The following is a 27,504-nucleotide window of genomic DNA, read 5'->3' as shown; positions in this document are numbered from 1 at the left end:
CACACTAACCATTCCTTTTACAAATCCCCTTCGAATAAACTGAGAGCACATTGATACCCTCTTTAGGTATTCTTTTCCACTTCTCAGGATACTCGTCTATTAATTATAATGCCACATGGGTACAACAACTGTTTATGTAATTTTATTTCCAAACAGAACGCCTGAAGGGTAAGTAAGGCTAATAATCCACTGTAAATACTGAATAGTTGATGAATGAATAAATGACTGTTTATCAGCTTGTCTCAAAGACTCTCAAAAACAATCACAAAAAATAATTAGTTCAAAAATACCCAAAGTTTACAAAGGAGATGGAATTTACCTTAGAGAAGACCTGGGGCAGGAACTCTGGTCTGTAGGTGACAAATGGAAAGAGTGCTGAGACATTAGTGAGGACACAGGACAGGATGAGAGGATCCTTGGTGTCAAAGTTCAGGACCATTTGCAACAGCTCTATTCCATCATTAACAGGAACTGCCTGTAATACAGACAATGAAAAAGGACGTTGACATGGCTGATGAGCACTTTCGGTAAAATTTCCTTTAGGATTTGGTTTATAAATATGCAATATGGTTGCCACATATGGTTTTATATACTGCTTTTTAACCTGAAAATTCCAAGCCCCTTACCCCATGTTATTAAAACTTTTCCTAAATGATGCTACCATGTGCCATCTTAAGGATGTAGCTCTTCCTACTACTAGAAATTGAGAATGTTACTAGTTCTTTACCTATTACCAATAGTGTTAATACATCTTTGCAAAAATTTTTTGGCTACATTTTCCATTATTTCATTTGAGGTAGAGACTTTTGGGGACAGCGACAGCTGGAATTACTGAATCAAAAGGTATGAATATTTCTAAGTCAAATTGTTTTTCTTCTTTACAGGCTGTATCAATTGATTCTCTGTCCACCAATATATGCCCTTCTTACCATGTTCTCAGTAGCAATTTTGAGTTTATTCCCTAAAATCTTTGCAGTAAGTTAAATAATGAGTTTATTTAAATTTGCATTTCTTCACAATTACTAATGAGGAGTGAATTTTTTTCGTATTTTTTAACTACTTTAGTTTCTTTTCTCTATATAAATCTCATCTTTTGTCTCTTTCTCCACTAGATTCTAGTGTTATTAATTTACATATAAAGAAAAAAACTTATTGCGAAATATTCCAGACCTTTAGAAAGGTGTAAGCAATACTTTAACTCTCCATGCGACCACTTTGAGATGTACAATGTTACCGACAGAGTGGTTGCTTTGTGTACGTACCCTCCTCTTCAGACCTAGAGGTGGCCACTATCCTGAATTTGGTGCTCACAATTTCAAGGACTCCATCATTTCTGTATACTCTGCCACATATGTACATATTCCTGGTTACACAGAATTGTGTATGTTTACTTTTGTAGCTTGCTGTTTGGGGTCACCATCATGCTTATGAGACTCATACTTATTCATAGTATATCCTAGTTCCCTTTCACTGCTCTATAAACATATTATCATTTATTCTGTACAATCTACGGAGGATTATTAAGGTTTTCATTGGCTCAACACATAAGGATTCTATAGAATGTTGGTTGCTCAGTGCATATGCAGGGGTTTCTTCAGAGTACAGACTTAGAAGTGAAGTTGCTGGGTTATAAGGCTAGGCATCTTCAACTAGATGTCGTCAAATTAGTCTCCCAAGTTGTGATATCAATTGTACTCAAAAAGCACTATTTAGGAAATACAAGTTTTTATAGTAAGAATATTAATCCCATCATATTTATTGCAAATATTGTTGCAAGTTTGCCTTTCAAAGTTTATTTTATGATATCTTTTTTAAAAAAGTAGTTAAACCCATTCACTTTTTTGTGATTACTTCCATTATTTTTCAACACAGGGACCTTTCCTCAAACAGTTAATTTTCCCTAATGCTATTTATTAAATGACCCAATCCTTCTCTATTTCTTTGGGATGCTTATATATGCTCCAGGTTGTTTCTGGGCTATTCTGTCCCAGTGAGCTGCATCTAATGTCAGTACCACACTGCCTATAAAATATCGTACCTTCATATCTTGCTATCTGAGGCAAATCAATCCTCGTCTTCTTCAAGATGTGATCCCCCCCACCCAAAGTTATTCCCTATATTAATCCATTGTTAAAGTAAGTCTTCTGGAAATATAAGCTAGCAGCTCAGCTAATGCCACTACAAATGAGAGGAATGGCTTTTCAGAAAACTCTTAGTGGGCGGGGCGCCTGGGTGGCTCAGTCGGTTAAGCGGCTGCCTTCGGCTCAGGTCATGATCCCAGGGTCCTGGGATCGAGTCCCACATCGGGCTCCCTGCTCGGTGGAGAGTCTGCTTCTCCCTCTCCGTCTGCCTGCCTCTCTGCTTACTTGTGCTCTCTATCTCTCTGTCAAATAAATAAATAAAATCTAAAAAAATAAAATAGGGGAAAAGTTTAAAAAAAAAAAAAAAAAAAGAAAACTCTTAGTGGGCGTCTAGGTGGCTCAGCCGGTTAAGTGTCTGACTTCAGAGCAGGTCATGATCTCAGGGTCCTGGGATCGAGCTCCATGTTGGGCTCCCAGCTCATTGGGGACTCTGCTTGTCCCTCTGTCCCTCCCCCAACTCGTGCTCCCTCCCTCTCTTTCTCTCAAATAAATAAAATCTTTAGGGATGCCTGGGTGGCTCAGTCGGTTAAGTGTCTGCCTTTGGCTCAGGTCATGATCCCAAGGTCCTAGGACTGAGCCCTGCAACGGGCTTCCTGCTCAGCAGGGAGCCTGCTTCTCTCTCTCCCTGTGTGTGCCTTCTTTCTTTCTCAAATAAATAAATAACATCTTAAAAACAAAACAAAACAAAAACCTCTTTTAGCCAAAGAACCTCTTGGTCAAACTCTTTCACAGGCTACCAGCTGAGCTGCTGACAGACCCTGGGTGAGGGTGGGGATTGAGGGCGCAGAGTGAGCAGTGTGCAAGACTGCTGGACTAGACAATGCTATGCAGAGTCAGAAACTGAGAGCAGCAAGTGGGAATGTGACAGGCTGAGTTCTGTCACTTGCACACTCCTGGGACATATAAAGTGTTACAGCTTCCTTAACAAGTAGTGAATAATTTCATCATATATACATTCACCAAAAACTCACTTCTCTTCATTAGGAATGCTTCATTCTGACCCATTTAATTTTGGTGAAGAAAAATGGTTTGAGAGTCAGAGGTTTACTTTAAGTCACTAACAGAAGCCTGAATACTACAATCTAGGATTCTCCTGAGGAAAAAAGAATTTCGTTCTACTATCTTTCTCCCACCAATTATTCTGACTCCTACTCAGTTTCTAATTGTTACCTTTGCTTTGTCTCCAGCCCACATCTTTCTCTTATATACAATCCAAACTTTTTGTACTTTCTGACCAACTGATATTTTGCATTTTGACCAAATACCATCATATTCAAGGACATATCATACAATCCAGCCTACAACCAACTAGGCACCCCTCACCCCCCGCAATACTGCCAGTCCTTTCGTACATTTTAAAGACAAACACCTGATAAATCCTGACCATTTCATTCTCTTGCTTTCCAACAGCATCATATCCAAGTATTTGGATCTATCAAGTTGTCTAACTTAAAAAATGCCAGGAAAAGAAACCCCAGGGCCATTTCCCTTGATTCAATAAAGGGCTTTCTTGATTAGATAGTCCCACTTAAACCTGAAAAAGGGCTCATTTAGTAAAAAATGCAGGATCCAAGTAGGATTTCCTACCTAAATTTTGGAACAAACTCTGAATACCATCATTTCAAACTCAAATCAATATACAGGCAGATGAAGTTAGTGACTCTAAGATCTAATTTGTTAATATGCCTTTTGTGAGAAAAAGCACTATATCTCACTGATCTTCAAGGGATTTAGATTTTTCCTACAACTAACCTGGAATATACTAAGACATAATCACCCTGAAATGAGCGATCCAATGATTTTAACCCAATTTATTACAGCTCCATCTAGGGTAGATAAGAGAAGGGTAATAGGTCACATGAAGCATAAAAAACAAGACCACTTTATTCAGATTATTCAGGGAAGAGGACACGGATCAGCTAACATGAATATTGGGTCTATCTGCCATAAACTGAAAAGGATGCTTAATGGCAAACATCTCCAAAGATTTTCCAACTCAAGATTACCACTGCTGTCCTCCCTGCAAAAGTTGTCCTACCTGTGCTTCACTATATGAACAGGCTTATCTTATTATCCGCTTAAAATGAATATTGACCATTGTAGGCTTAGAGTCAGACCTGCAATTTGAACTTGAGTATGTTATTTAACCTCTCTGATTTTCCATTTCCTCCTCTGAGACGCACATCCACAGATTTTCCTATCCCTCTGTCAGTTTTAAAAAGATCAAAACCGGGGTGCCTGGGTGGCTCAGTTGGTTGGGCATCTGCCTTCGGCTCAGGTCATGATCCCAGGGTCCAGGGATCGAGCCCCATATCAGGCTCCTTGCTCAGAGGGAAGCCTGCTTCTCCCTCTCCTACTCCCCCTGCTTGTGTTCCCTCTCGCGCTGTGTCTCTGTCAAATAAATAAATAAAATCTTAAAAAAAAAAAAGATCAAAATTATTATGCAATGAGCACGGGAAACAGTTACTTACTTCTTTATCTAGTGTCCGAAACATCTGGTTGACCACACTTTCCAAAAAAAAAGTCATGGCTTCCCACTGCACGAATGAAGATGAGAAGATGGAGCAGAGGCTGCCTTCTCCAGTTCCAGCTGCAGGAGAACAGGGTTTTAAAACACAAACATAAACACACACACACACACACACACAACTGCAGGATCACAGAAGATACAGAGAGACAATGCGGACTTAGTGGGGACTTAGAGATCACGTAAGTTCACAGTTGAAGAACTAGGATAATCTAATCCCTCTCAGCCTGGGGGAAAGAAAAGAACTAAAAGTAGACGAGGGGCCTATACTGCCTCCACCTCTAACAATGAGCTGTCAGAACTCCCTCTGTGAGTCCTACCTGTAAAACGATTCTGAATATTGAATGAGAATACACACGTAAGCATCAAGAAACACAGGCAATTGATAAATATCAATTAAGCTCTCTCTTCCTCTCCTTTATAACCTGTCCATGAAAATCTAAATAATTAAGATATTTGTGACCATAAAGAATCCTTTCAAAAAAAAAAAAAACAGAAACAAAACCTGATATAAGATAACAAAATGCTACTTCATATCCAGTAGCCTCACGACAACTCCAAGTTCTAGAGAACTGTGCCACCCTTCAAGTTCGTAAGTATCAGCAAAGCACATCAAACAGCAAGGCACAGGCAAAAAGATTTATGAATTACTTTTCTTCCTTCCATATAGTGCTCCCATTTACTAGCTTTACCTTGGTGCAACGTATGTGGGCCTCCACAAACATTCAAATTACCAGATACCATGGACCTTTAGAGTCAGTTATGAATACCCAAAACAAAATGTTAAATCCTATGAATGCCAAGTAACTAGTGTATCTGGTAACTGACCATAAATATGGAACCTTTCTAAAGGAGTGACTTATACCTTCTCCTGTTTTATTAAATCCTGTCACCCACAGCATGCATTAATTAGTAAGACAATAGACAGATGACATGGAGTACAGAGAAGTTACCTGGCTTATGCATTTGGTACAGAAGTGTTATTTTGATTTTGTACAAAGCAGCATTTCCAAAGGCTTTGAGGTGGCTGAGTGAAAGAGAAAGCCCCTGTAGTGCTCCTATAATGCCTGACCAACAAGGCATTCTTTCTAAGTTTAGGAGTGGTTCTATGCGAGAATTGTGTAGAAAAGCTTTAAAAAGTCTAGACATGCAATTTGATAAGATGGTGCCAACAGTGAAGTAATATAATCAACAATGAGCAACTGGTTCATTCTGTTAGGAAAGAAAAATGAAGGCAAGACTGACAGGGACATGATTTTACCCTAATTTAAACAGATCATTTTCGAATGCTTATTAGCATGCTGTTCTGAAGTGTGGCTTACAAGGCTTATTTCCTATGTATATTTGATATAATACTTCACTAATGTTTAGAAATTAAAAAAACCTTACAGTTCATGGATCCAGTATCAACAGAAGTTGACAGCTGATACTTTAGCCACTCCCCAGCCATCTGGAAGCTAGTCTTAGGATCCAAACGACATGCTAACCTCATTACCTCTCCTTGTTGGGCCCGGGAGGCTGCCAAGAGAAAGACATAAATCAGTAACTGGCAGATAAGAGGTACTTAGTTAATGTTCATTCATTTATCCATCCCAGGAGTAAAGTGTTCAAAGAGACTCTGTTCTGCAGATTTATGCTCTGAATGTAACACGTTCAATAAAGATTAACGAATTCAGAAATTTTTAAAAGTAAATTGTCTCTGGAAGCCGCCCTACCAGCTCAATCCTCTAAGAGGCAAACTAAAAGCGGTCTCCCATTTCTGTTGGAATTAATAAAAGATTAGGTTGGTGCAGATGTTAACAGTGTGGCTGCTGTGGAAAACAGCCTGGCAGTTCCTCAAAACATTAAACGTGACATTACTATATGATCGAATACAGACATATACCCAAGAGAAATAAAAACATGTCTGTCCACTCAACTTGTACATAAATGGTACAGCAGCATTATTCCTTTTTTTTTTTAAAGTAAGCTCTAGGCCCAACGAGGAGCTTGAACTCATGACTCCAAGACCAAGAGTTGTATACTCTGACTGAGCCAGCCACGCACCCCAATAGCAGCATTATTCTCAACAGCTAAGAAGTAGAAACAACTCAAATATCGAACTTATGAAATGGATGAATAAAATGTGGTATGCCCATACAATGAAATATTGGCAATAAAAAGAAACAAAGTACTGATACATGCCACAATATGGGTGAATTTTAAAGACATAACCCTAAGTGAAAGAAGGCAGTTACAAGAGACCATATATCGTATAATCTGTTTATATGAAATGTTCAGAGTAGGTGAAATGTAGAAACAGAAAGTGGATTACTGGTTTGCCTGGAGCTGGGAGGGATCAGGGGACTGGGGATGGCTGACAGGGATTCTTGGGGTCATGAAAATGTCCGCAAATTGTGGCAATAGTTGCACAACTCTGAAAATAGAAAAAACCACTGAACTGTATACTATAAATGAGTGAATGTTGTGGTAAACAAATTGTATCTCATAAAGATGTTATTTAAAAAAAAAAAAAGGAAGGGGGGACCAGCCAGACTACAAAAAACCCAGAACAGAATTAGGTTATCAGAATGTGGGTTTTTCCTTTTTTAGAAGACCAGCAAGGTAAGGTAGTATTTAATCCTAGGTATAAAAAAATTCAAGTGCCTTACATATAGTTACTATGCCAAAACGCCAAAGTCCAAAGGCTGTGTATGTGCGCATGCATGTGTGTGTGTGTAATGCAACGCACAAGAGAGAATACTACACTTGGAATGAGCACTATCCCAGTACCTGCTGCAATGTGAAACTAGAGATTAAACAGGCTGCTTGTCCAGATCTTGGGCCCTTTAATATAGAACCCTAAGGGTCAGGCACCATGATTCCTAATACTAGATGCCATTCTCAGATGACTGGCAGAAATTCCAGGCTACTATCACTTACAGTTGAAGAAAGCATTGAAGTCCTCATCACTATCAAAATCAAACCGAGAGTATTCACAGCTAGGGCTGTCTGTTTTAGAAGGAAAGCCCATCTGCAAAGAGAAAGATAATTGGGGTAGGGGAAAAAAAAAGACCTACCCAAAGAGGTTTAAACTCTAGGAGCTCAAGCACTTTTTAATTTAAGAAGAGTTAAGGGTTTGCATGAGATCTTCTATAAGCTTCTGGTCTACCCCAAGTCCACAGTCTTCTCCTAGTTCCAATAATTCCGAGAGTGGTAGATAAGAGAAAACTCATTTGATGTTCTCCTCCAGATTCCTCAGGGAGAATTAAGTTCTGGATTGTGTTTACGGTATCTGAGTATAAACCTGTCCCAAAACAAAATGCTAATACAGCATGCAATAACCAAGAAAGAATTGAGAACGATCTGTGTCCTTCAATGCTGAACCCTGGGAATAAGCATGGAACTTTGCATGTTCCACTCAAAAAGTCCTGAAGACCATGGCAGAGAATGAGAACAGGGTGCCAAGTGCTAGGTGTATTCCTTGAGGAAATAGGAGGACCCTTATATAGGTGCCATTCTCTGATTTTTACAAATCAAGATTAAGCATCTGTCAGCTACAAGAGGCCTTAGCAGATCTCAGGGAATTCACAAGCAATTCTACTGAAGTGGTGAGCAATTTGCTTCCACTTTCCGTCCTCCCTTCTCACTCACCTTCAGACCCTCACTAGACCTTCAGAAACAATCACATAGGACTTCATCTTGGAATCTTGGCTCCACCCTGCCTGCTTTTATTATTATTATTATTAGACTGAAATGCATGAGCTCCTGCACCCAAGTTCTTTTTTTTAAGATTTTATTTATTTATTTGACGGAGAGAGCAAGAGAGCACAAAGCAGAGGGAGTAGCGGAGTGAGAAGGAGAAGCAGGCTCCCCAGTGAGCAGGGAGTCCGATGTGGGGCTCGATCCCAGGACCCTGAGATCATGACCCGAGCCGAAGGTAGATGCCTAATCACCTGAGCCACCCAGGCGCCACCCTGCCTGCTTTTAAACTGGGAAAAGCATTATCCCACTGCATGGTCATGGGTCACAGCTCTTGTTCTTCTTCCTAGCACCTAGCCCAGTACTTTGTATGAAGTGCTCCAAAATATGAAAAAGTGTATATAATAACCAGTTTGGACTGCCTTCTTCTTAGTGAATAAGAGAATAATATGCCTAACGATGGGATCTTGGTGACCAAAATGGGCTGTCAGTAATGCCAATCTAAGTCTTATTATGTGTATTCACCTACATTCCATGTTTTGTTTTGTTTTAAAGATTTTTATTTATTTATTTAACAGAGATAGAGAGAGCACAAGTAGGCAGAGCGGTAGACAGAGGGAGAAGGAGAAGCAGGGTCTCCGCCGAGCAGGGAGCCCGATGCGGGCCTCGATCCCAGGACCCTGGGATCATGACCTGAGCCGAACCACCCAACCGACCGAGCCACCCAGGCACCCTGTTTTGTTTTTTAAGATTTGTTTGAGAGAGAATGAGCGAGTGAGCAGGGGAAGGGGCAGGAGAGACAGAATCCCAAGCAGACTCCCTGTTGAGCGCAGAGCCCAATGTGGAGCTCGATCCCACAACCCTAAGATCATGACCTGAGCCGAAATCGAGACGCTGAACTGACTAAGCCACCCAGGCATTCCATTCCACATTTTGATTCCCATTGCCTACCTTGACCAAGTTAGTCATAGAAGCACGAAGATATTTTGGTATTATTGCTAATAGCAAAGGGTCACGGGATAGGATCTCATGCCGGAAAAGGGCCCCCCAAGTCATTTGAGTTGAAGAGCGTAGAAACTAAAGGGGGTGGGGGGGAAAAAAAAGAAAAACCTCAGTTTAAGGATTTGGATTTTATATAACCAAGATTATTACTTAGCCCAACAATTATTAACAATATTTTTTCATGGAAATAAATCTCTATAATACTTTGAAACTGTCCATATTGTACTCTATCAGTAATGACTGCCTGTTAAGACAAACTATGGGTCAGGTTTAATTCCTGGAGTGTCAGCCAAGCCCTACCACTTTTTCTTCTTTTTTATTCTATGTAAGCTCTATGCCCAATGTGGGGCTCGAACAACCTGGAGAAAAAGAGTTGCATGCTCTACCGACTGAGCCAGCCAGGTACCCTTCTACCACTTTAAGGGCAAAAAAGGATATGGGAATCTCAGGGTGGTACTACAAGGAAAACCTTAAATGTGTGAAATTAATTTTATAACACAATCAATTAGACTTTTGCATTTAAAATGCCTTTGGTAGCAAATCACCCAAGACACACCTCACATCTGATTGAGTATCAGCAGAATATTACCTGAGGGAAAAAGCTGTTGACCTAGATGGTGCAACACCTGGCTCAGGAAGACGACTCAACAATTCTCTTAATGAAATCACACTAGAGTTATTTCCTAGGGCCTTAAGAGTCAGGATTTTAAACACTGAGCTGCTAATTATTTCAAGCCGTAGTGCTTGATTTTGGTTTACCTAACTAAAATTTTCAGACGTTGCCTACATAACGTTTACCTGACTTGGATGGGTTGTGAAAGCAAGGAAAGATTCCAGGTATTTTCCAAAGTTTGCTGGTGTTTCTACATCAGAATCCACACCCTGAGGGACAAAAAGACCACTACATCAGTGACGTTGATGGGGGGTGGAAGAGGATAGTGGGAGGAGTAGGGTAACAAACACAGCTGACTCTTGAACACGGGGGCTAAGGGTCAAAAATCCACATACAACTTTTCATTCCCCCAAAACTTAACAGCCTCCGATAGACCGGAGGCCTTACTGATAATGTAAACTGATTTAACACATAACACATATTTTGTATATATATTATATACTGTGTCCTTACAATAAAGGAAGCTAAAAAAAAAAAGTTATTAAGAAAATTCTAAGAAAGAAAATACATTTACAGAACTGCATGTATTTATCAAAAAATATGTGTCTAAGTGGACCCATGCAGTTCAAACCTGTGTCGTTCAAGGGTCAACTGTAGAGAACTTAAACCCTCACAAATTTCAGTTGTGAAAGGACTTTATACTTCCTTGTGACCTAAGGAAGGCATCAATTCAAGGGCTAAAAAGAGGAAAGGTGCTTTACCTCCTTAATCATCATCATTAAAACTCATTCTGTAGTCAAATACTAAAATGAAAAAGAGCATTCATTTCAGAAATCACAGAAAGAAAAAATCTGTATTATTTCTTCACACCTAGTCTATTCATATCTCTGTGACCAAATCTATTAAACAACCACTTGATGGTATATATCGTATGTCTGAAGCTCTATCCTCTCTAGCCATCCAAACCACCATAAAAAGGGATAACATCAGACGCAAATGTCTGTAGCAATGTCCTATCTCTCAACTTAGGAGTTATTAAATATTTCCCTCAAGACAGGTATTTCTAGGTCAATCACACTAAAGTTTTCTTTTATGATCAATAATACAATCCTTTAAATTTGGGAAAAGGGTTGTTTATTCAAACACATAATATTTCATGATCTAATAGGACTCTAAAGGGTAATGCATTCAGCAAACTGATGTTCTATAAGTACCAAAATTCACAAGAATAGTAATGTTGACTTTATGGAATAACAGATGTGGATGTTTCCTGTTAACATCAATAACTGACTTGTTAAAAGAAATTTACATCATTCAAACCCTGTTACAATAACTTAATCTATAAAATTGTATGAAATAACCTGTAGGGCAATGCTCCACAAGGCTAAAATTAATGGCATGTTCCACTCATTATACAAATATAACTTTCTAAATGCTCTGTTCAAATGGCCCTGAAACTCTCCAGAAAGTAAGTGCTCACCAGTAATGCACACAGCTGATTGCCCAGAGCACACAACACCTGACAGAGTCTCTTCAGGAAGACATAGTGTTTTTCTACCAAGCCTCCTCCATCAGCAGTCCTGTAAGATGAGAAAATAGTGTGATTAGTTGCACATCAAGAGAACCAAAAAGATTCCCACCAAATGGAGCTGTATGTGGTCTGTGCTTCAACATTCAAATTTCTGTTATTAAAATTAAAAAACCAAAAAAACTCAAACCAAACACCGAAGGATCAATATGAGGAACAGGGTTCAATGCAATCTTACCCCTCAAAGAAACACTCTAGTTCTGCACATTATATGGTCCTTAAGTATTTTGGATTAATAATGTAAACTCTAAGCATGACTGCATACAACAATGCATATACTTATAGGCATTTGTTGATACCCAGGGAGGACTTAAAGAGAGATGCGTAGGAAAGCATGTAACAATTCCTTACACCACTGACAAAATTAAAAGGGCTATAATCAAGAGAAAGAAAAGACAAGCCACAGACTGGGAGAAATTATCTGCAAAAGTCACATCTAAAAAAGGACTGTTATCCAAAATATATAAGGAACTCTTAAAACTCAACAATAAGAAAACAACCTGATTAAAACATAGGCCAAAAAGCTTAACAGACATCTCATCAAAGATAAACAGATGACAAATAAACATATGAAAAGATGCTCCACATCATATGTCATCAGGAAATTGCAAATTCAAATAAGATACCTTTCACACCTATTAGAATGGCCAGAATCCAGACCAATGACAACACCAAATGGTGGTGGAGGATGTGGAGCAACAGGAACTCTCATTCATTGCGGGTGAGAATGCAAAATGGTATAGCCACTTTGAAGACAATTTGAGTTTCTTACAAAACTAAGCATACTCTTAATAATCCAGCAATCATGCTTCTTAGTATTTACCCAAAGGAGTTGAAAATACGTTCACACAAAGACCTGTGTGTTTATAACATGTTAAATCTAGGTGTTTATTGCAGCTTTATTTATAACTGGCAAAATTTGGAGGCAACCAAGATGTCTTTTGATAGGTGAATGAATAAACCGGTACAACCAGACAATGGGATATTATTCACTGCTAACAAGGAATGAGCTATCAAGGCCATAAAAACACATGGGAAAGCTCTAAATGCATGTTACCAACTGAAAGAAGTCAATCTGAAAAGGTTATATGATTCCAACTATATGACATTCTGGAAAAGGCAAAACTATGGAGAAAGTAAAAAGATCAGATCAGTTGTTGCCAGATGCTGGGGTGGGAGAGGAGAGATGAATAGGCAGAGCAATGAGGATTTTTCGGGCAGTAAAAATACTCTGTAAGATACTGTAATGATACACGTTATTATACATTTGTTGAAACCCACAGAATGTACACCACCAAGAAGTGAACCCTAAAGTAAACTATGGACTTTGGATGATTATAATGTCAGTGTAGGTTCATCAATTGTAACAAATGTACCACTTTGGTTGGGGATGTTGTTAATGAGAGAGGCTACGCATGTGGGGGGAGCATGGGAAAGCTCTGCACCTGTGCTGAATTTTGCTGTGAACCTGAAATTGCTCTTAAAAATGTAAATCTTTAAAAAAATTTAAAAAAATAAATAAAAACATAACTTTGTGTGTCACTTCTCAAAGTCATTTAGTTCAGATGTGTAATCCCTTAGCTACTATTTTAGAATCCAAATAACTCTTCAAAAAAGGGGTGCCTGGGTGGCTCAGTCGGTTAAGTGTCTACCTTCAGCTCAGGTCATGATCTCCAGGTCCTGGGATCAAGTCCCGCATTGGGCTCCTGGCTCACGTCTGCTTCTCCCTCTGCTCCTCCCCTCTCCTACCATGCACATGCACGCTCTCTCTCTCTCATAAAAATAAATAAAATCTTTTTTTTTTTTAAGATTTTATTTATTCATTTGTCAGAGAGAGAAAGCACAAGCCAGGGGAGTGGCAGAGGCAGAAGGAGAAGACGACTCCCCGCTGAGCATGAAGCCCAATGCATGACTCGATCCCAGGCCCCTGTCATCATGACCTGAGCTGAAGGCAGATGCTTAACCGACTGAGCCACCCAGGCATCCCTAAAAAAAAAAAAAAAAAAGAAAAATTATAACTTACTTGGTGGCAAAACCTGACCTGAAATGATGCAGGACTATTCACACTAGTAAGAATTAGTAATAACTAGTGTGTACAGCAGTCATATTAGCTGTGTTCCTGAGGCAGAGTATAATGTAAAAAGCATGGGCCTCGGGGTAAGAAGACCTGGGCTCTAGCCATGTTGAGGGATAATACGGCATTACAGTTTCTAGTGCAGGACTTGAGTCTGATTGCCTGATTCGAATCATAGCTTTACTAACCAGTACCAGTAAGTAACACAACAGAGATGGGACACCTCAGTGTGAATGTCATGGTTTCTATGGAACTAAGAAATGGGCCTGGGGAACAGTCAACTACAGTGGCCATCCAAAAGACATGTTATGAATTTAATTAAAAGGATCCCTTAAAAACAGAGCTAGTCTGCAGAGAAAAGAAAGCCATCATAAAAGCTGTGTTGGAATGGACAGTAAGAGATTTTAAGTAATACATGTGTATCTCATATCTTTTCATTTGTCCCTGGGACTAAGAGAAGAGTATCCAAAAAAAAAAAAAAGAAGATGCTATGACAGCTTTAACTGTCTTTGTAGTACAGTTCTACCTGCCTTCCTAGTAAGAAACACATATCAGGAAATGGTCAAGTGTTTTCCAAAGCAGTTAAAAATGAAAGAAAGTGGAAGCCATTATTTTAGGACACAGAATGTGTTTGCAGGTCCCATGCATACATTTCTCATCGAACACACTGTTCCTGCTGCTTCCAAGAGCCTCAGCACTTTAGGCATTGATTACTTTGAGCAGGAGAGGAGGGAGCAGCGTCTGGAGTTCTGCAGTCAAGGCAGGCCCTGGGGCAGACTCTGGTCCAGAAGATCAGAGCATTCTCAGGCCTAGGCACCAGTGCTACTAGGAGGCTTGGGGATCATCAGAAGCAAACAGAATCAAGGAGATGAGCTGTCTGGGAAGAATGGGGAAAACTGTGAAAGTGACTGGGTATAGAGTCAACGGCCACAACTTCTTTCCAGCATAAAGTCTTTAAAAAGGTTAAAAAGTTCCTTTAAGACTGCCTTTCAAATTAAAAACACTGTCAACTGACTGCCAATATTCAGATAGGAACTTCAGATATATTGGTATAAACTACAGAAATGACAAAGAAATCAGAAAACACATAGAAGAGTAGATACTCACTGTGCAGCAGAGAGTATATAATGCATGGCAACATCCCCAAATAAGACCATCAAGGGCTTCCGGTCTTCCAACTTGCCCTAGAATCAATTTTAGGGAAACACAGGTAATACAAACTCTGTTATTAAAAACCTCCAAATACTAACATCTTCTATACCTATATAATCAAATATACTGACTTCATAATTTCTCACAGTCCCAGGGCAAACTAAACACTGGAAAAAAGGCCAATTCTTTAAAATCAAAACTGGATTTCTATCTCTTCTATTTTTAAATGTGTTGGGCAATAACGCTGATATGAAAACAAAGTAAATTATATCTAAAGATAATATTCCTACAGAGAAAAGAGTCACAGTCCCATTTATTAGCCCAGGCCAATATAAAGCCAGTGTAGCTACCACCTAAGATTCTTTGACATAACACTGAGTTTTAAATTTTAGTATTACTTTCTTTTTTTTAAAGATTTTATTATTTATTTGACAGAGGCACAGCGAGAGAGGGAACACAAGCAAGGGGAGTGGGAGAGGGAGAAGCAGGCTTCCCGCCGAACAGGGAGCCTGATGTGGGGCTTGATCCCAGGACCCTGAGATCATGACCTGAGCCGAAGGCAGACGCTTAACGACTGAGCCACCCAGGGGCCCCAAATTTTAGTATTACTTTCATCTTGTTTCTTCAGTGTGAAGTGCCAAGATTCATAGGGATTTCAAAAATAAGGTAGTCTAACACATCTCTGTATATGCTGCCAATGGATCCCTAGAATACAGGCAAACTACAGTCCAAAGAGGTTGGAGGCAGATAATTAAATTGGTGTCAGGTAAAAATAAATCCCTAACTTTCCAATGTCTTTCTGCCACAACGTACAATTAGACACACATACACACCCTGTAGAGACTCTGAGGATAAGTCAGTTTGAAGTGGTAACTTACTTTTCTGCTGACTGCAATGAGAAGACACTCAGCTGCTCCCAACTGAAGTTCCTGTTCATTCAGAAGCAGGCAGAGCATCTCTAAAAGCTTACAGTTTTCAGCAGTGATATGACTCATGGACACCCAGTCAATGTAGCCTGCTAGAGTATTCAGCGCTGCGACTCCTACTCGACAGTTTGCTTGGGCCTGCGTGAAAAGAAATAACTTTTAATCATTAAGTCCTCACTAACAGACAAAGAGGCTGTGGTTATACCTTAGCTCCTCCTATTCTCTAATTCTAAAAAGAAAACAATTTTTTTTAAAAAAACGTACTCATGTAACAGCCAGACAGAGCACTCAAAGGTCTTCTTTTGATGCACAACTTCTCAAACAACAGCATTCTCAGTGTCTGTCAATGAGATCATACTGGCGCATGTAGCCATTTCATCTCCTCTGATAAACTGGAAATACGGCAATTCTAACTCCCTTCTACCACTGCTCAGTGATCATCTAAACCAAGGCTGAGGTTACCCTCCACTAGGTATATGCATCTCTGTACCTGAAAGCCTCAAAGAAGTCTCCTTCCAACTCCACAAGAGCTCTTACCTTTGACTCCTGAGAATTATCTGTCTTCTGAAAGAAAAGAAGTATAAGGATCCAATGTTTTTAATGAGCAAAAGGCTATGTAAGTAACTTTCCACCCACTTAATAAAGTCCCTTGAATAATGATTTTAAATACAGACTCCACTTTTAACCTTGGAAAAGAATACAAGTGCATTAAGAAAATTTAGCTACTATTTCCCCTAAGGAAAGGTTATTTGAATTTTAGCAATATGACAGAAAGTTAGTATCTAAAGAGCTTACACAAATTTGTTACAACATTAAGTCCACAAAGACAGTTTCAAAGCACACTGTTTAGAAATAAATACAACAGATGAATAAATAAGGCTCCACACTGCTAGGGATCAAAGAAATATAATTCAAAACAAAGTATGAGCATTTTTTCATATTCAAATAAAGACAAGTTATAACTAGCAAAAGAATACTGAAATGATGTAATATAAATGGAAAAAAGCGAGACAAAGTTGAATGAACGTAATTTATGACCATGTATGTATGGACATAACACAGGAAAATCACACACACAAAAATATCACATGCTGAATAGATAAAAATAATGTCCATTCAGTAAATGTACAATTATAACTGATTTCTACCCTTATACTTCAAATTCCATAAATATTACAAAATGCTTATAATTTACACGTACAAAACTATTATTTTCCAAAAAACTTCTGAAATTAAAATGAAGAATAACTCCTGAAGACAGGTAAAGGGGAACAGAAGCAGGAATAACAACTTTTGAAGCACCTGAAAAACTCACTGCCATTAGGACTATAAAGGATTTGTTCTACAATTCCTCTTTTCAACTTTTAAAAAATACGTTTGTTAATAAAGGACAAGTATTAAGTCTTCATCATCAGTGACGGAATAGAGGTGTTAATGGGCAGAGAGGAGAACCCTCTCACACCAGCATCTACTGATGCTGTCCAAGAAGGAAAAGGAATCCAAGTGACAAGAGCCAAGTCCAGTCTTTCCTCTCCAACAATTTTTCACTCCCACTCCGATCCTGTAGGTCCCCTTGGACCAGGGCCCAGGTCACTGGACAGGGACAGCGAGCCTACTCATCCTGTCGCGTTTACCATTCAACCCCCCCCCCCCCCCCCCCAACTGGGAAGGTGAAGGGATGGAAGGCGAGAAGGGGAAGGGAAGGGAGTAAGAAGCTGAGATGGAAAGAGAGAAGGGAGGAAAGGAGAGAAGGAATGGAAGAAGGGATGCAACTTCTCAAGCAAAAGACGTTGTTCCAGGTACACAAGACAGCTCCTGGTGTGCTCTGGTCTTGGACACAAGAGGTAGTCTGGTTTAACAGATGAAGGGAACTGAAACTGAGGCTAAAGAAAAACACTGCAGCGGATGTGTTTCTAACGTCTCAGACCATCACTCATCAGCCCTGCGCAGGCATGCTGGCTAGACTGCTGGGGCATCTAAGGAGTCATAATTTGTCCCCCTTCTCCCACAGATAAAATCTCCTAGGTGAAAAGGAAAAAAAATACCTCCTTCACCCTCAATACACCTAAGTTTTTAAGTGCAAGTATTTTCCTGACATTTTCTTTTGAAAAATCTTGGGGAGATATTCTAGGGGAAACAGGCCATTATAGAATGGGACTTTAAGTTCACCACCACCATTTATTAGGGCATCTTCAATAATTATTCTCTGGACCTTGTTTTCTTCATCCATAAAATGGAGACTATACTTTCTGACTCTTAGGGTTGTTCTGAAGATTAAGTAACACACAAAGTGCAAACAAGTATATGGCAATATATTAGGTACTTACTCTGAGTTCTCCCCACCCCAACAGCTCAAAGTACCTTCCCATCATTTGTGTTAGTATCTAATACTTCTCTAAAAATTGCCAGGGGCCTGGGGCGCCTGGGTGGCTCAGTCGGTTAAGCATCAGCCTTCGGCTCAGGTCATGATCCCAGGGTACTGGGATTGAGCTCCACATCGGGCTCTCTGCTTAGCAGGGAGCCTGCTTCTCCCTCTCCCTGCCACTCTGCCTACTTGTGATCCCTTTCTCTCTGTCAAATAAATAAAATCTTTAAAAAAAAAAAATTGCCAGGGGTGTAAAAAATAACTAATTTTAATTAATCCTATTTTGTGAATAAGCACATATAAGAATTCTAGATCAGGGTTTTTCTTTTCCTTTTATTTTTTAGGTGGGGTAAGAGGGGCAGAGGGATAGGGAGACAGAGAATCCTAAGCAGGCTCCACGTTCAGTGAGGCGCCCAACGTGGGGCTCAATCTCCTGACCCTGAGATCATGACCTAAGTTGAAATCAAGAGTTGGATGGCTTAACCGACTGAGCCACCCAGGCATCCTTAGATCAGGGTTTTTCAACCTCAATACTATTGGCATTTGGGTTGGATAATTCTTTATTGTAGACGAACCATTATGTGTGTTACAGAATGTTTAGCAGTATGCCTGGCCTCTACCCACTAGATGCCAGCAGCAACCCCCCAGCTGTGATAACATGTGGGACAAAACTATCCCTTGCTGAGAACTACTGTACTAGATTAATTTTCACATGGCTTTCTTCTGAAAGCTCTCTGTTAAAAATGACAATGGTTGGAAACACAGTATCTGGCTTGCCCTCTTCTGCAGAATACCTTCCCAGAAAGAATAAAATACAGGTATTTCCCACTTTTTAAAGTTTGTGTTATGAAACTTTGATTTTTCACAAGACCCACATTAGTAGCTGTTTTCTTTAACTGAAAGAAATCCGAGGAGGATTTTCTGCTTTTACTTTAAAGAAAGGCAAAAAGCGAAAATAGCTTTCAATATTTGTTTTACAGCAAGACCTTACAGAGGTACCACTAAGTTCCTTTCCCAGGAACTACACTCAGCATCTCCGCATGGAGCTGCCATAGCTTTGAACTGTGTCTGGGAGCATCTGCGCTTTATCTTGACTTATTTTGTGTGCCTGTTAGCAAGATGTGTCCCTAAGGTGTCATAAAAGCTAAGGAGAGGTTATTTTTTGGATGTGGGAATGTTCAGAAATTATTCCATATAAATTAATGGTAATTTCTTCTTCATTCTATGCTATTTGGGCTTACAAAAGATTTCAAGGGAACGCTCTTCTTTCAGGTAGCAGGGGAAATCTGGACCAAGAATCATGTGGTCAAGATAAATAAAACCTGGCAATTTCCTGCAAAAGGGACCAGGACTAAATATGGCATCAAAATTTAACAGGGATGCTACGCTGACCTACCGGAAATCCGGGTTTTAAATACTTTAAACATTAAGAATTAACAATTTTTATACTGTTTTAAGAAGTTTCTTACTATAAAGGATTATTTTTTTAACATGGGAACTCACTGACCTGAGTTTCTTGGAAAATTAGTTCCAGTTCTTCCTGTCATCTGTTTCTCTTTTGCTTGCAAAAGGAAACCATTTTATAATAACTAGACATCCTAATTCCTTGCTGACAGATTATTTTAACTTCAAAAAAACAAACAACAAAACCACTCATATTAGAAAATAGAACTTTTGGGAGGTGGGGTAGCCCTTACCACTTGTCGGTACTTGTTTACATTTTCTTGAAGCGTGTTAAGTAGAAAACTGAAGATCTTTTCCATGTTCTGGGTTAATGTTTGCTGGATATCCCTTCTTCTTTGAGGGGGTAGTGTCTGAAAGGTCACTACATCCTCTGCCAGTCGTAAAAGGATAAACATCACTAATTCTGTCTGTGTTTCCTGTATCAATAGAAATAAGCTAATTAAACTGAAACTTCTTTTTCACTATAGGTATGCCCAAAAGCTCTTTTCTGTTGACAAAACAAACTCCAGAACAGCCCCCCAAAATAAACGGAACTAATATAGTTATATTTCATACCCCTTGTTTGGAAAGGGTGTCCAGTTCTATTAGCATATCAGGCCAGTGCTGTGGCCACTCCCGCTTGATCATTTCTACTACAATTCGAGACAAAACATCTTTAATATGGTTCTCTTCTTCCAAAATATTCAGTGTTCCCTGAAAAAGAATAAGAGATAGTAAGAGGTTTGCAAGACTGAATTTAAGAAACCTAAAAAACCCAAAACCCTGCACTGTGAAAGTGTACACAACTCCTCAGCAGGCTTGCTTTTAAACTAAACGGGGTAAACAAACCTGCTCTCCAGGTCTGAGTCACTTGTCCTGCATTCTCACTAACCATTTTCCTCACTTAAAGCTTAAGTAAGGGTGGCATCAGCTAATAAAGTGACTGTCACACAGAGCAAGGAAGACATCGTTTTCCTTTACAAACTGAAGAGACTCTCATACTATTTCATTTTGTAAGAGCGCCAAAGTAGAAGAGTACAGAAAGAAGGAGGACAATAAGAAGCTGATAAAATAAGAGAGTTTGGGAAGCAAAACTAAATATTTTACTGATAGTTCTAGCATTATAAGACCAAAAAAACTATTCCTGGGACTTTGTTCTTCTGGAGTTTGATAGCGAGATTAATGAATTAGGATTTCTATCAAGTTTCCCAAGAACCAGCAAAATACAAATCCTAAAATGATAAATAGTTTTGAAGGGGATTTTTTTCTATTAAAGTCACTCAACTTTGGAGAGGAAAAGGTGGGAATTCAACTTTTCATGCCATTTGTAAAAAAAAGAAAAAAGGCTGTGGATTTTAGGCATGTTTAAAGTCATATCCTAATTCCTGATACTAATTCATACTGCATATTTTGTATTGTTAAAATCATACAGTAATTCGGTTTGGAATAAAAGGAAACAAACAGCAAAGTGCAATCTAATTTAGATCTAATAATCTTGTTCATTTGCTGAAAATGTTTCATCTTCTCTGCCCTGTTGAGCATGCTGTTTGACCTATGTAGACCTAGTTTTTACATAAATGCTAAAGAAGTCACCCTTAGTCTAAACTACCTCTGAAACACAAGTGTTCCAACCAATCATTCCTTACATTTGCAATCAGCTCCATGACACTGTTCTTCAGATAGACCTTCTCCAATCGAGACATGCTGTTCCACCGAAACCTGGCCACCAAAATGTGTAAGGTCAAGAGAACCACATTAGAAGTCTTCATAAGAGACTAGCTTTGATTCTGTGTTATATTATGCTAGTGATTTCACCAAGAAATTATACTTTTGATTTTGTACCCTTCAAAGAATGGACAAGAACACTCTATATTCAACTAAAATGCTGACAACAGAAAAATTCTTGGGAAAAAGTTCTATATAGGAAGTGGTCCACTATTTGAAATTCACACAGGATTTGTGCACAGATTAGCTTTTCCTCTTGATTTTACTGATAGGTCAAAAGCAAATATACACCTGGGACAACTGCAACAAATGTAGTTGCTTTTCAGAAAATGCAACGGTGATACCACTAATTCCTCTTTTTCTGGTGCTGGCTTATGAATAACACAAAACACAAAAACTATGGCTAAGTCTTAAAAGCTGATTCTTCTGATAGATGCTAGGGGTAGGAGACTCAAGTTAGGAAGGGTTTTCAGTTTTTCTCATATAATCCTGCTTCAGATTTGCCATTCAGAGAAAGAACACACTCAAACTTAAAAAAAAGAATTAAAAGTACAATGCCTAACCAGAGATTTATTACCTATACACTGTATTATTCTAAAAAGACTGAGATCTGCTGGCATATAGTAGCAGCTCAATAAATACTGACTGAACCACTATCAGATAATATATGTAGAATGCTTTGACTGTACCATGTATTTTACATGGATGAAAAAACTGAAAAAGAGGAAGGTTAAGTCTTAAATAAGAGTACTCTTGAGGCTGTGATAATCTCTTGGGGATCACTCCTTTCTTCTTGGAGATTGTTCTTTTCTACTCACCTAAAGATTATCTCTATGAGTTATATAAGAAATAAAGATTTGCTCTCTCACAGACTTCAGTGGTACTGTCCAAAAGCTCCTTACTTGACAACGTGTTCCAGGATTTGAAGGCCAAAATGTCTGACGATGGCAACTTGTGTTTTCTCAGCCAACCTCAAGCCACAGGGGACACAGATAGGGCACTTTTCTTTAAACTCTTCACAAAACTGAAACAAAAAAAGTATTTCCCTTAGGAGGCAAGAGAGAGTGGGGATTAAAAAATTAAAAAACTGCATCTTACGGAACTCCAACCTGAGCTACATTTTTAAACTGCAGAATCTAGACCAATAGTATATGAGTAAAGAACTGATAAACATTCCTTTCACTTTGATAGTTATAAATTTTCCATGCTATGGCCAAATAATGTTGAAAAAAGTCTGACCTAAAGGAGTAAAAAATCATTTGTTAGAGATATACCCCTGAAGTATATAGGGATGAAATGACAATTTCTAGCATTTGCTTTAAAAAAAGTTAGGTGGGGGGAAGGAATAAAGCAAATGTGGCAAAATCTTTATAACTCCTGAATTTAGGTGAGGGGTATATACAAGATCATTGTAGTATTATTCCCTTTACTTTTGCGTATATTTTTAATATTTTATAGCAAAAAACCAAACTAATAGAACCCAACTGTTTCTCATTCCAAATCCTGTGGCAGACATCTGTATGTTTTTAAAAGTAAAGTTTTCCCCAAATGATGTTCACTCTATAAAGTTACATCATTTAAAACATACACAGCACTTAACTGAATAAAAACTTAAAAAAATATATATGCACAAGTGTTTTTCCTAATGGTCATCTCTCACATCCTACACACATAGTTTGATGTGGGAATAAGTTCACATTTTATTAGCATCCCAATTTGTATTAGCATTCCCAAACTGCAACACAAGAGTCAGTCCCAGGAGCTGAGCATCCGGATTCAAGAAAACTACTTTCAGGAAACCAAAGTGCCCTTGTTAAAATGCAAAGTAAGTGGTAGAAGTTCATCTTTGCGCAAAATAGCCTGAGAATAGAACACAGTAAAAGAACATGGGAGGAGGGTGTGTGAGAATTAGCCCAGAAATAACCCAAGACACAGAGAGGATTAGTGAGAGGTGTAAGAATGTAAATAAAGTGGCATTAGGGGGCTGGAGCTCGACTAGGACGGGTCAGGAGGGTGCAAGGAAACGTTTAATGCAGGGGAGACTGTCAAGAATGTAGCTGGTGTTGGGGACGTGATGGGCACGTGCGCCACGGGAAGCCTAGGGGATGTGGGGCTTGGGGTAATAAAATAGAAGCATCCGGCTGTGGTGCGGGCAAGACTGAACAGAAGTGGGGAAAGGAGAGGAGAGGGCAGTGGGAAGTGGTAATGAGATGAGAAGCAGCAAGGAACCGGAGGGTCCCGAGAGAAGGGGAGGCGCGGTTAGCAGAGAAAGCCCGGAGTGAGAAGAGGCGCGGAGGGCGGGGAGGGGAAAGGCTAAGGCCCCCCGGGGTTGCGGTAGGAGGTCCAAGGGCTGCGTGGGCGGGAAACCAGCAGGGCTTTGGGCTGCGGGAGGACCGCTGGGGTTGGGGGAGGGTCTTGGGGCAGGCCCGGGGCGCCAGACCCCGTCTACCTTGAGGGCTTCCAGCCGGTAGCGCTGGGTGGAGCTGGGGTCCATCATGACCGTCACCGCTTTCACCAGCTGCTCACACAACGCGTTCACTTGATCCATCGCCATGGCCAGTGCCACGCGCCGCGAGCGCGGACCACGGTCGTGTCGTGAGCACGAGGTACCGACCGCTCCCCTCGCGGGACCACACGCTGGTACCGGGCCGCGGCTGGCTGGGGGGTGGGGAGCGGGAGGAGGAGCGTGAGCTGCAGAAGCTCCAGCCTGGAAGAATCGGGGGTTGCGCACGCGCCCGACTCGCCACTGCGCACGCGCCCGCGGAAGTGGCGGCTCCGGGGTGACGGTTTCTTCTCAGTGGGCGGAGCGGAGGACGGAAGGGCAGCAGTGCGCAGGCGCGTCAACGGCTTTTTGTGCTGCGCGCGCTGTCTAATCTACGTTCTGAGGGCTGGCCGCTGAGCGCGCAAAGCCTCCCTAGACCGGTGGGGTAGGGCGGACGGCTCCCCAGTCAAGGGTCGTCCGTGACCTCTGGTCCGTTTCTCCGACAGCACGGGGCATAAAGCTCTCGAAACCGACTGGTCCTGTCCCGGAAAGGGGGCAGATATTCAGGACCCCTTCCTCTTCCAGTGGACAGCGAGCCCGGCATCTTTGGCGTCCGTGGTTGGCAGTTTTTCCAGGTGCTTGCTACATTGGTAAGAGGATTTAGAACCGTTCGGTATCGCTGTTTTCAGACTTTTAATATTTTGGCTATTGGTTTTATGCTATAGCAGTGGCTGGTGGTGACGTTGGACCCAAATTCGGTGAAACAAACGCATGCTCACTGAGACGTAAGGCCCCGGTATGGTCCCCTAAGAGGAATTTTCTTGTGGGAAAACGGCATTTTCGCTAGGTGAATAATTACAATTATTGAAGGCTTGTGCAGTTTGGATCATTTGAAGTGCTACATGTAAGACTTCAAAACAGTATAATCCTTATTCGGGAAGGGGGGTTTTTGGCAGCGAGTGTATTTCATTATTCCATTTTTAAAAAGCTCTTGCTTTCTCCAGCATAATACATAAATTGAACACTTCAGCAGCTTCATTATCTGTTGAAGTTTGCATATTGGGTTTTGTGTTTGTTTACTCAGTAAAATGTTTGCTGGACTTAAATCACTGCTTCCTATTCAAACTACATTTCTGCTATTTGCATCTAGCATGGTACTTCCGTGGTGGGGGTGGGGGTGGATGTGGGTGTATGTGTATGTGTGTGAGAAAATGTGTTTACTGTTTTTATTCTGGCATTATCTGTTCCAGTGCAACACAAAAACCACTTCCTTTCAAGCAAGGTGATTTCTGACATGTTATGGTTTTAACTTACAAATGTTTAAAGTTACACATTCTTCCAGTTTTCAGTGAGTGAAATTTATAAGGAATTAATGCCTTGATTACTCAGATTTTTTATTCATTGTTTTCTTTCCAGTAATCTTCTGTCATTCTTAGTTGCCTGCCACTTTTCTCAAGGTGAATGTTAATTGTTGACCTTTTTAAATACAGTCCAGTGCTTACTCAACTGTATAACCTATGTTTCTCATATTTAAATCATGAATTACTGGTGTTTCCATAAGTATCTTATTTACTTTAGGTCAGTTGTTTCCAATCTCTGCTACATACTAGAACTGCCTGGAGAGCTTTTAAAAATCACAATGCCCAGGTCACACCCTGTTTTGTGCTCTCTTGGTCTATTAGTAATAATGCTTTAAAATAATAAATTTAAATAAAATAATATTTAAGTAGCATTGATATTTTGGTTCTACCACCAGACATCCTAATTTAATTGGTATGGATGTGTTTTGTGCTATCTCAGCCTAGCGATCGTAATGCTAGGGTTAGAAATGTTTGGGGGCACTCACCTGGGCTCCAGTGAGCTTCCCACAGACATCTCTTTCCAAACCAGTGTTCTTATGGTTCTTAGTATGATTGCAGGACACCCTTTAGCAGTGACTCGCAGGAAACTTTGAAAGAAAAAAAAAAGTTTATTCCTTACAAGCCCTGGAGCTCACAAGACAAACCAGTTGGGCACACAGCACAGTTACAGGTAGAGAGGAAGCAAGCTAGAACAGGCCGGGGGTTCTGCTTTTACTGGGATTGAGGGTGGCGATCAAGAGTTTCATCAGTGAATTTAAAAAAGAAGAGCAGGAGGGGCAGCCTGGGTGGCTCAGTCGGTTAAGTGTCTGCTTTGACTTAGGTCATGATCTCGGGATCCTGGGATTGAGCCCTGTGGGGGGCTCCCTGATCAGTTGGGAGTCTGCTTCTCCCTCTCTTCTCCCCGTCCGCCCCGCCCCCCCTCCCCCCCCTCAAAAAAAAAAAAAAGTAAAAAAAAAAAAAAAAAAAAAAAAAAGGTGGGAATTTAAAGTACAGGAAGAGAGAAAATGGAAAACAAAAAACCAAGCACCCAAAAAATGGCCAGTTAATTGAAATCAACCAAGAACTCTAAAACAAAGGAGTCTTAGCTGGGGGAGGTGGTCTGGCACTTTATCTAGTCATTTGGCTGCCTATGTGTTTATTCAAGATAGTTATCTTGGAGCAGATGCCTCAGCAATCCAAGCTTAAATCAGGCATCTCCCTTATGAAAAAGGGGTGGGGGAGAACAACTGTCAGGGTTTACATAATAATCTACCCTGTGATGTCAGAGTCAATGATGAGGACATTAACTACCTGGATAGCTGGTATGTTAAAAGTTATATAAATAATTATACAGGCCATAGTTTGAAATCCAGTCTCTAGCTATTGTCCCAAACTTGAAAGGGTCCAGCCATGAAAATAGGTCAGTGATCCTGACTATTTAGCTAGCCCTGGAAATCTGTTCAAGGATTTGGGTAATATTGTGAAATATTTTAACATCTTCAGCCATATGGTATAAGTAGGTTTGAGCCTGTCCTGAGTTGCTAGATTGTTTCATATTCAATGGAACCAGTTTCTTAGTCCTAAGAATAATTAAAAGGTTGTGTCTCATTTCAGAAGGTGGTCATGCAGGTGGGTTCCCCAAGTTAAGCCTGTTTAAAAAAAAACAAACACTGAATAAATGTAAAGATCTTACTGGCTTTATTCAAAGATTATGAATTGGGCAGCATCCCATCTAACAAAAAGAAACTCCCAAGAGCTGTACAAAATGAAAGACTTTCAGAGGCAGAAGGGGGCATGACAAGAAAGTTACTGTCAAAGAGTGGATTGTTTCAAGCAAGGCCACCTTTCTTTGGGGGAAGGCAGGGCACTAATGCTGACCAGGAAATTCCAGACTGACAGGTTAAGATTACAGACTGGGAGGGGCTAAAACTGAGATTAGGTATTCAGTCTTGGTTTGGTGACATGGGCTTAGTATAAGTGACTCCATTTTGGGCCTGCTGTCTCTTTTTTAACAGGCCTACATGGTGGAAGTATTTGCTTCAGGCATTTAATAAGAGGTATGTCTATGGAAACAAAAATAAAAACAAAGGTTAATGTTTGGAGGAGATTATAATCCCAGTTTCTGAGTTCTGAAGGCAGCCAGTTGAGAAGATTTCTAGATGTCAGGTTCAAAGCATCTTCAGATGGAAATGAGGGCAGACAGTGGCAATCTTAGATTTTCCTGGTTTGCAGTTTGAATGTCTCTGGCGATCTTTTCTGAGTGGCCCACACAGTAACAGGCACAAAAATTGTCTATACACGAACTATTGTGGTGATTTCTCTTAAGTTTATATCAAGTCCCATTTCAGCTTGCATGGCTTTGGGAAAGGGCAATTTTAGTTCCCAGTGTTTCCAAGTCAGAAGGGTGGGATAACACTTGGAAATGTTAGTTTGGAGAGTTGTAGC

General features: G+C 40.1%; 2 protein-coding genes across 3 annotated transcripts in view; one reads left to right on the top strand and one right to left on the bottom strand.

Annotated features, from left to right (window-relative positions):
* The window catches only part of XPO5 (exportin 5), a 52,783-nt gene extending 28,802 nt beyond the window's left edge, over nucleotides 1–23,981 (bottom strand). Inside the window, exons 1-15 of one of the 2 annotated variants that reach the window (XM_032409757.1) lie at nucleotides 23,687–23,981; nucleotides 22,140–22,261; nucleotides 21,159–21,231; nucleotides 20,089–20,226; nucleotides 19,767–19,949; nucleotides 16,242–16,268; nucleotides 15,657–15,842; nucleotides 14,734–14,810; nucleotides 11,445–11,544; nucleotides 10,150–10,233; nucleotides 9,301–9,426; nucleotides 7,591–7,681; nucleotides 6,058–6,186; nucleotides 4,613–4,731; nucleotides 320–475 (exon numbers count right to left, since the gene is read on the bottom strand). In XM_032409757.1, the coding sequence (XP_032265648.1) occupies nucleotides 320–475; nucleotides 4,613–4,731; nucleotides 6,058–6,186; nucleotides 7,591–7,681; nucleotides 9,301–9,426; nucleotides 10,150–10,233; nucleotides 11,445–11,544; nucleotides 14,734–14,810; nucleotides 15,657–15,842; nucleotides 16,242–16,268; nucleotides 19,767–19,949; nucleotides 20,089–20,226; nucleotides 21,159–21,231; nucleotides 22,140–22,261; nucleotides 23,687–23,791 (1,716 nt within the window). In that variant the 5' untranslated portion in view covers nucleotides 23,792–23,981. The remainder of the gene's footprint in view (nucleotides 1–319; nucleotides 476–4,612; nucleotides 4,732–6,057; nucleotides 6,187–7,590; nucleotides 7,682–9,300; nucleotides 9,427–10,149; nucleotides 10,234–11,444; nucleotides 11,545–14,733; nucleotides 14,811–15,656; nucleotides 15,843–16,241; nucleotides 16,269–19,766; nucleotides 19,950–20,088; nucleotides 20,227–21,158; nucleotides 21,232–22,139; nucleotides 22,262–23,686) is intronic. The other variant, XM_032409758.1, reaches the window with a different exon arrangement.
* Nucleotides 23,982–24,065: 84 nt separating this feature from the next.
* The window catches only part of POLH (DNA polymerase eta), a 33,738-nt gene continuing 30,299 nt past the window's right edge, over nucleotides 24,066–27,504 (top strand). Inside the window, exon 1 of the mRNA XM_032409756.1 lies at nucleotides 24,066–24,369. The gene's annotated coding sequence lies outside the window, so the exon portion shown is untranslated. The remainder of the gene's footprint in view (nucleotides 24,370–27,504) is intronic.

This window comes from Phoca vitulina, unplaced genomic scaffold (genome assembly GCF_004348235.1).
Source record: "Phoca vitulina isolate PV1807 unplaced genomic scaffold, GSC_HSeal_1.0 scaffold11, whole genome shotgun sequence".
Lineage (NCBI taxonomy): Eukaryota > Metazoa > Chordata > Mammalia > Carnivora > Phocidae > Phoca > Phoca vitulina.
This window is presented reverse-complemented; position numbering and strand designations above follow the sequence as displayed.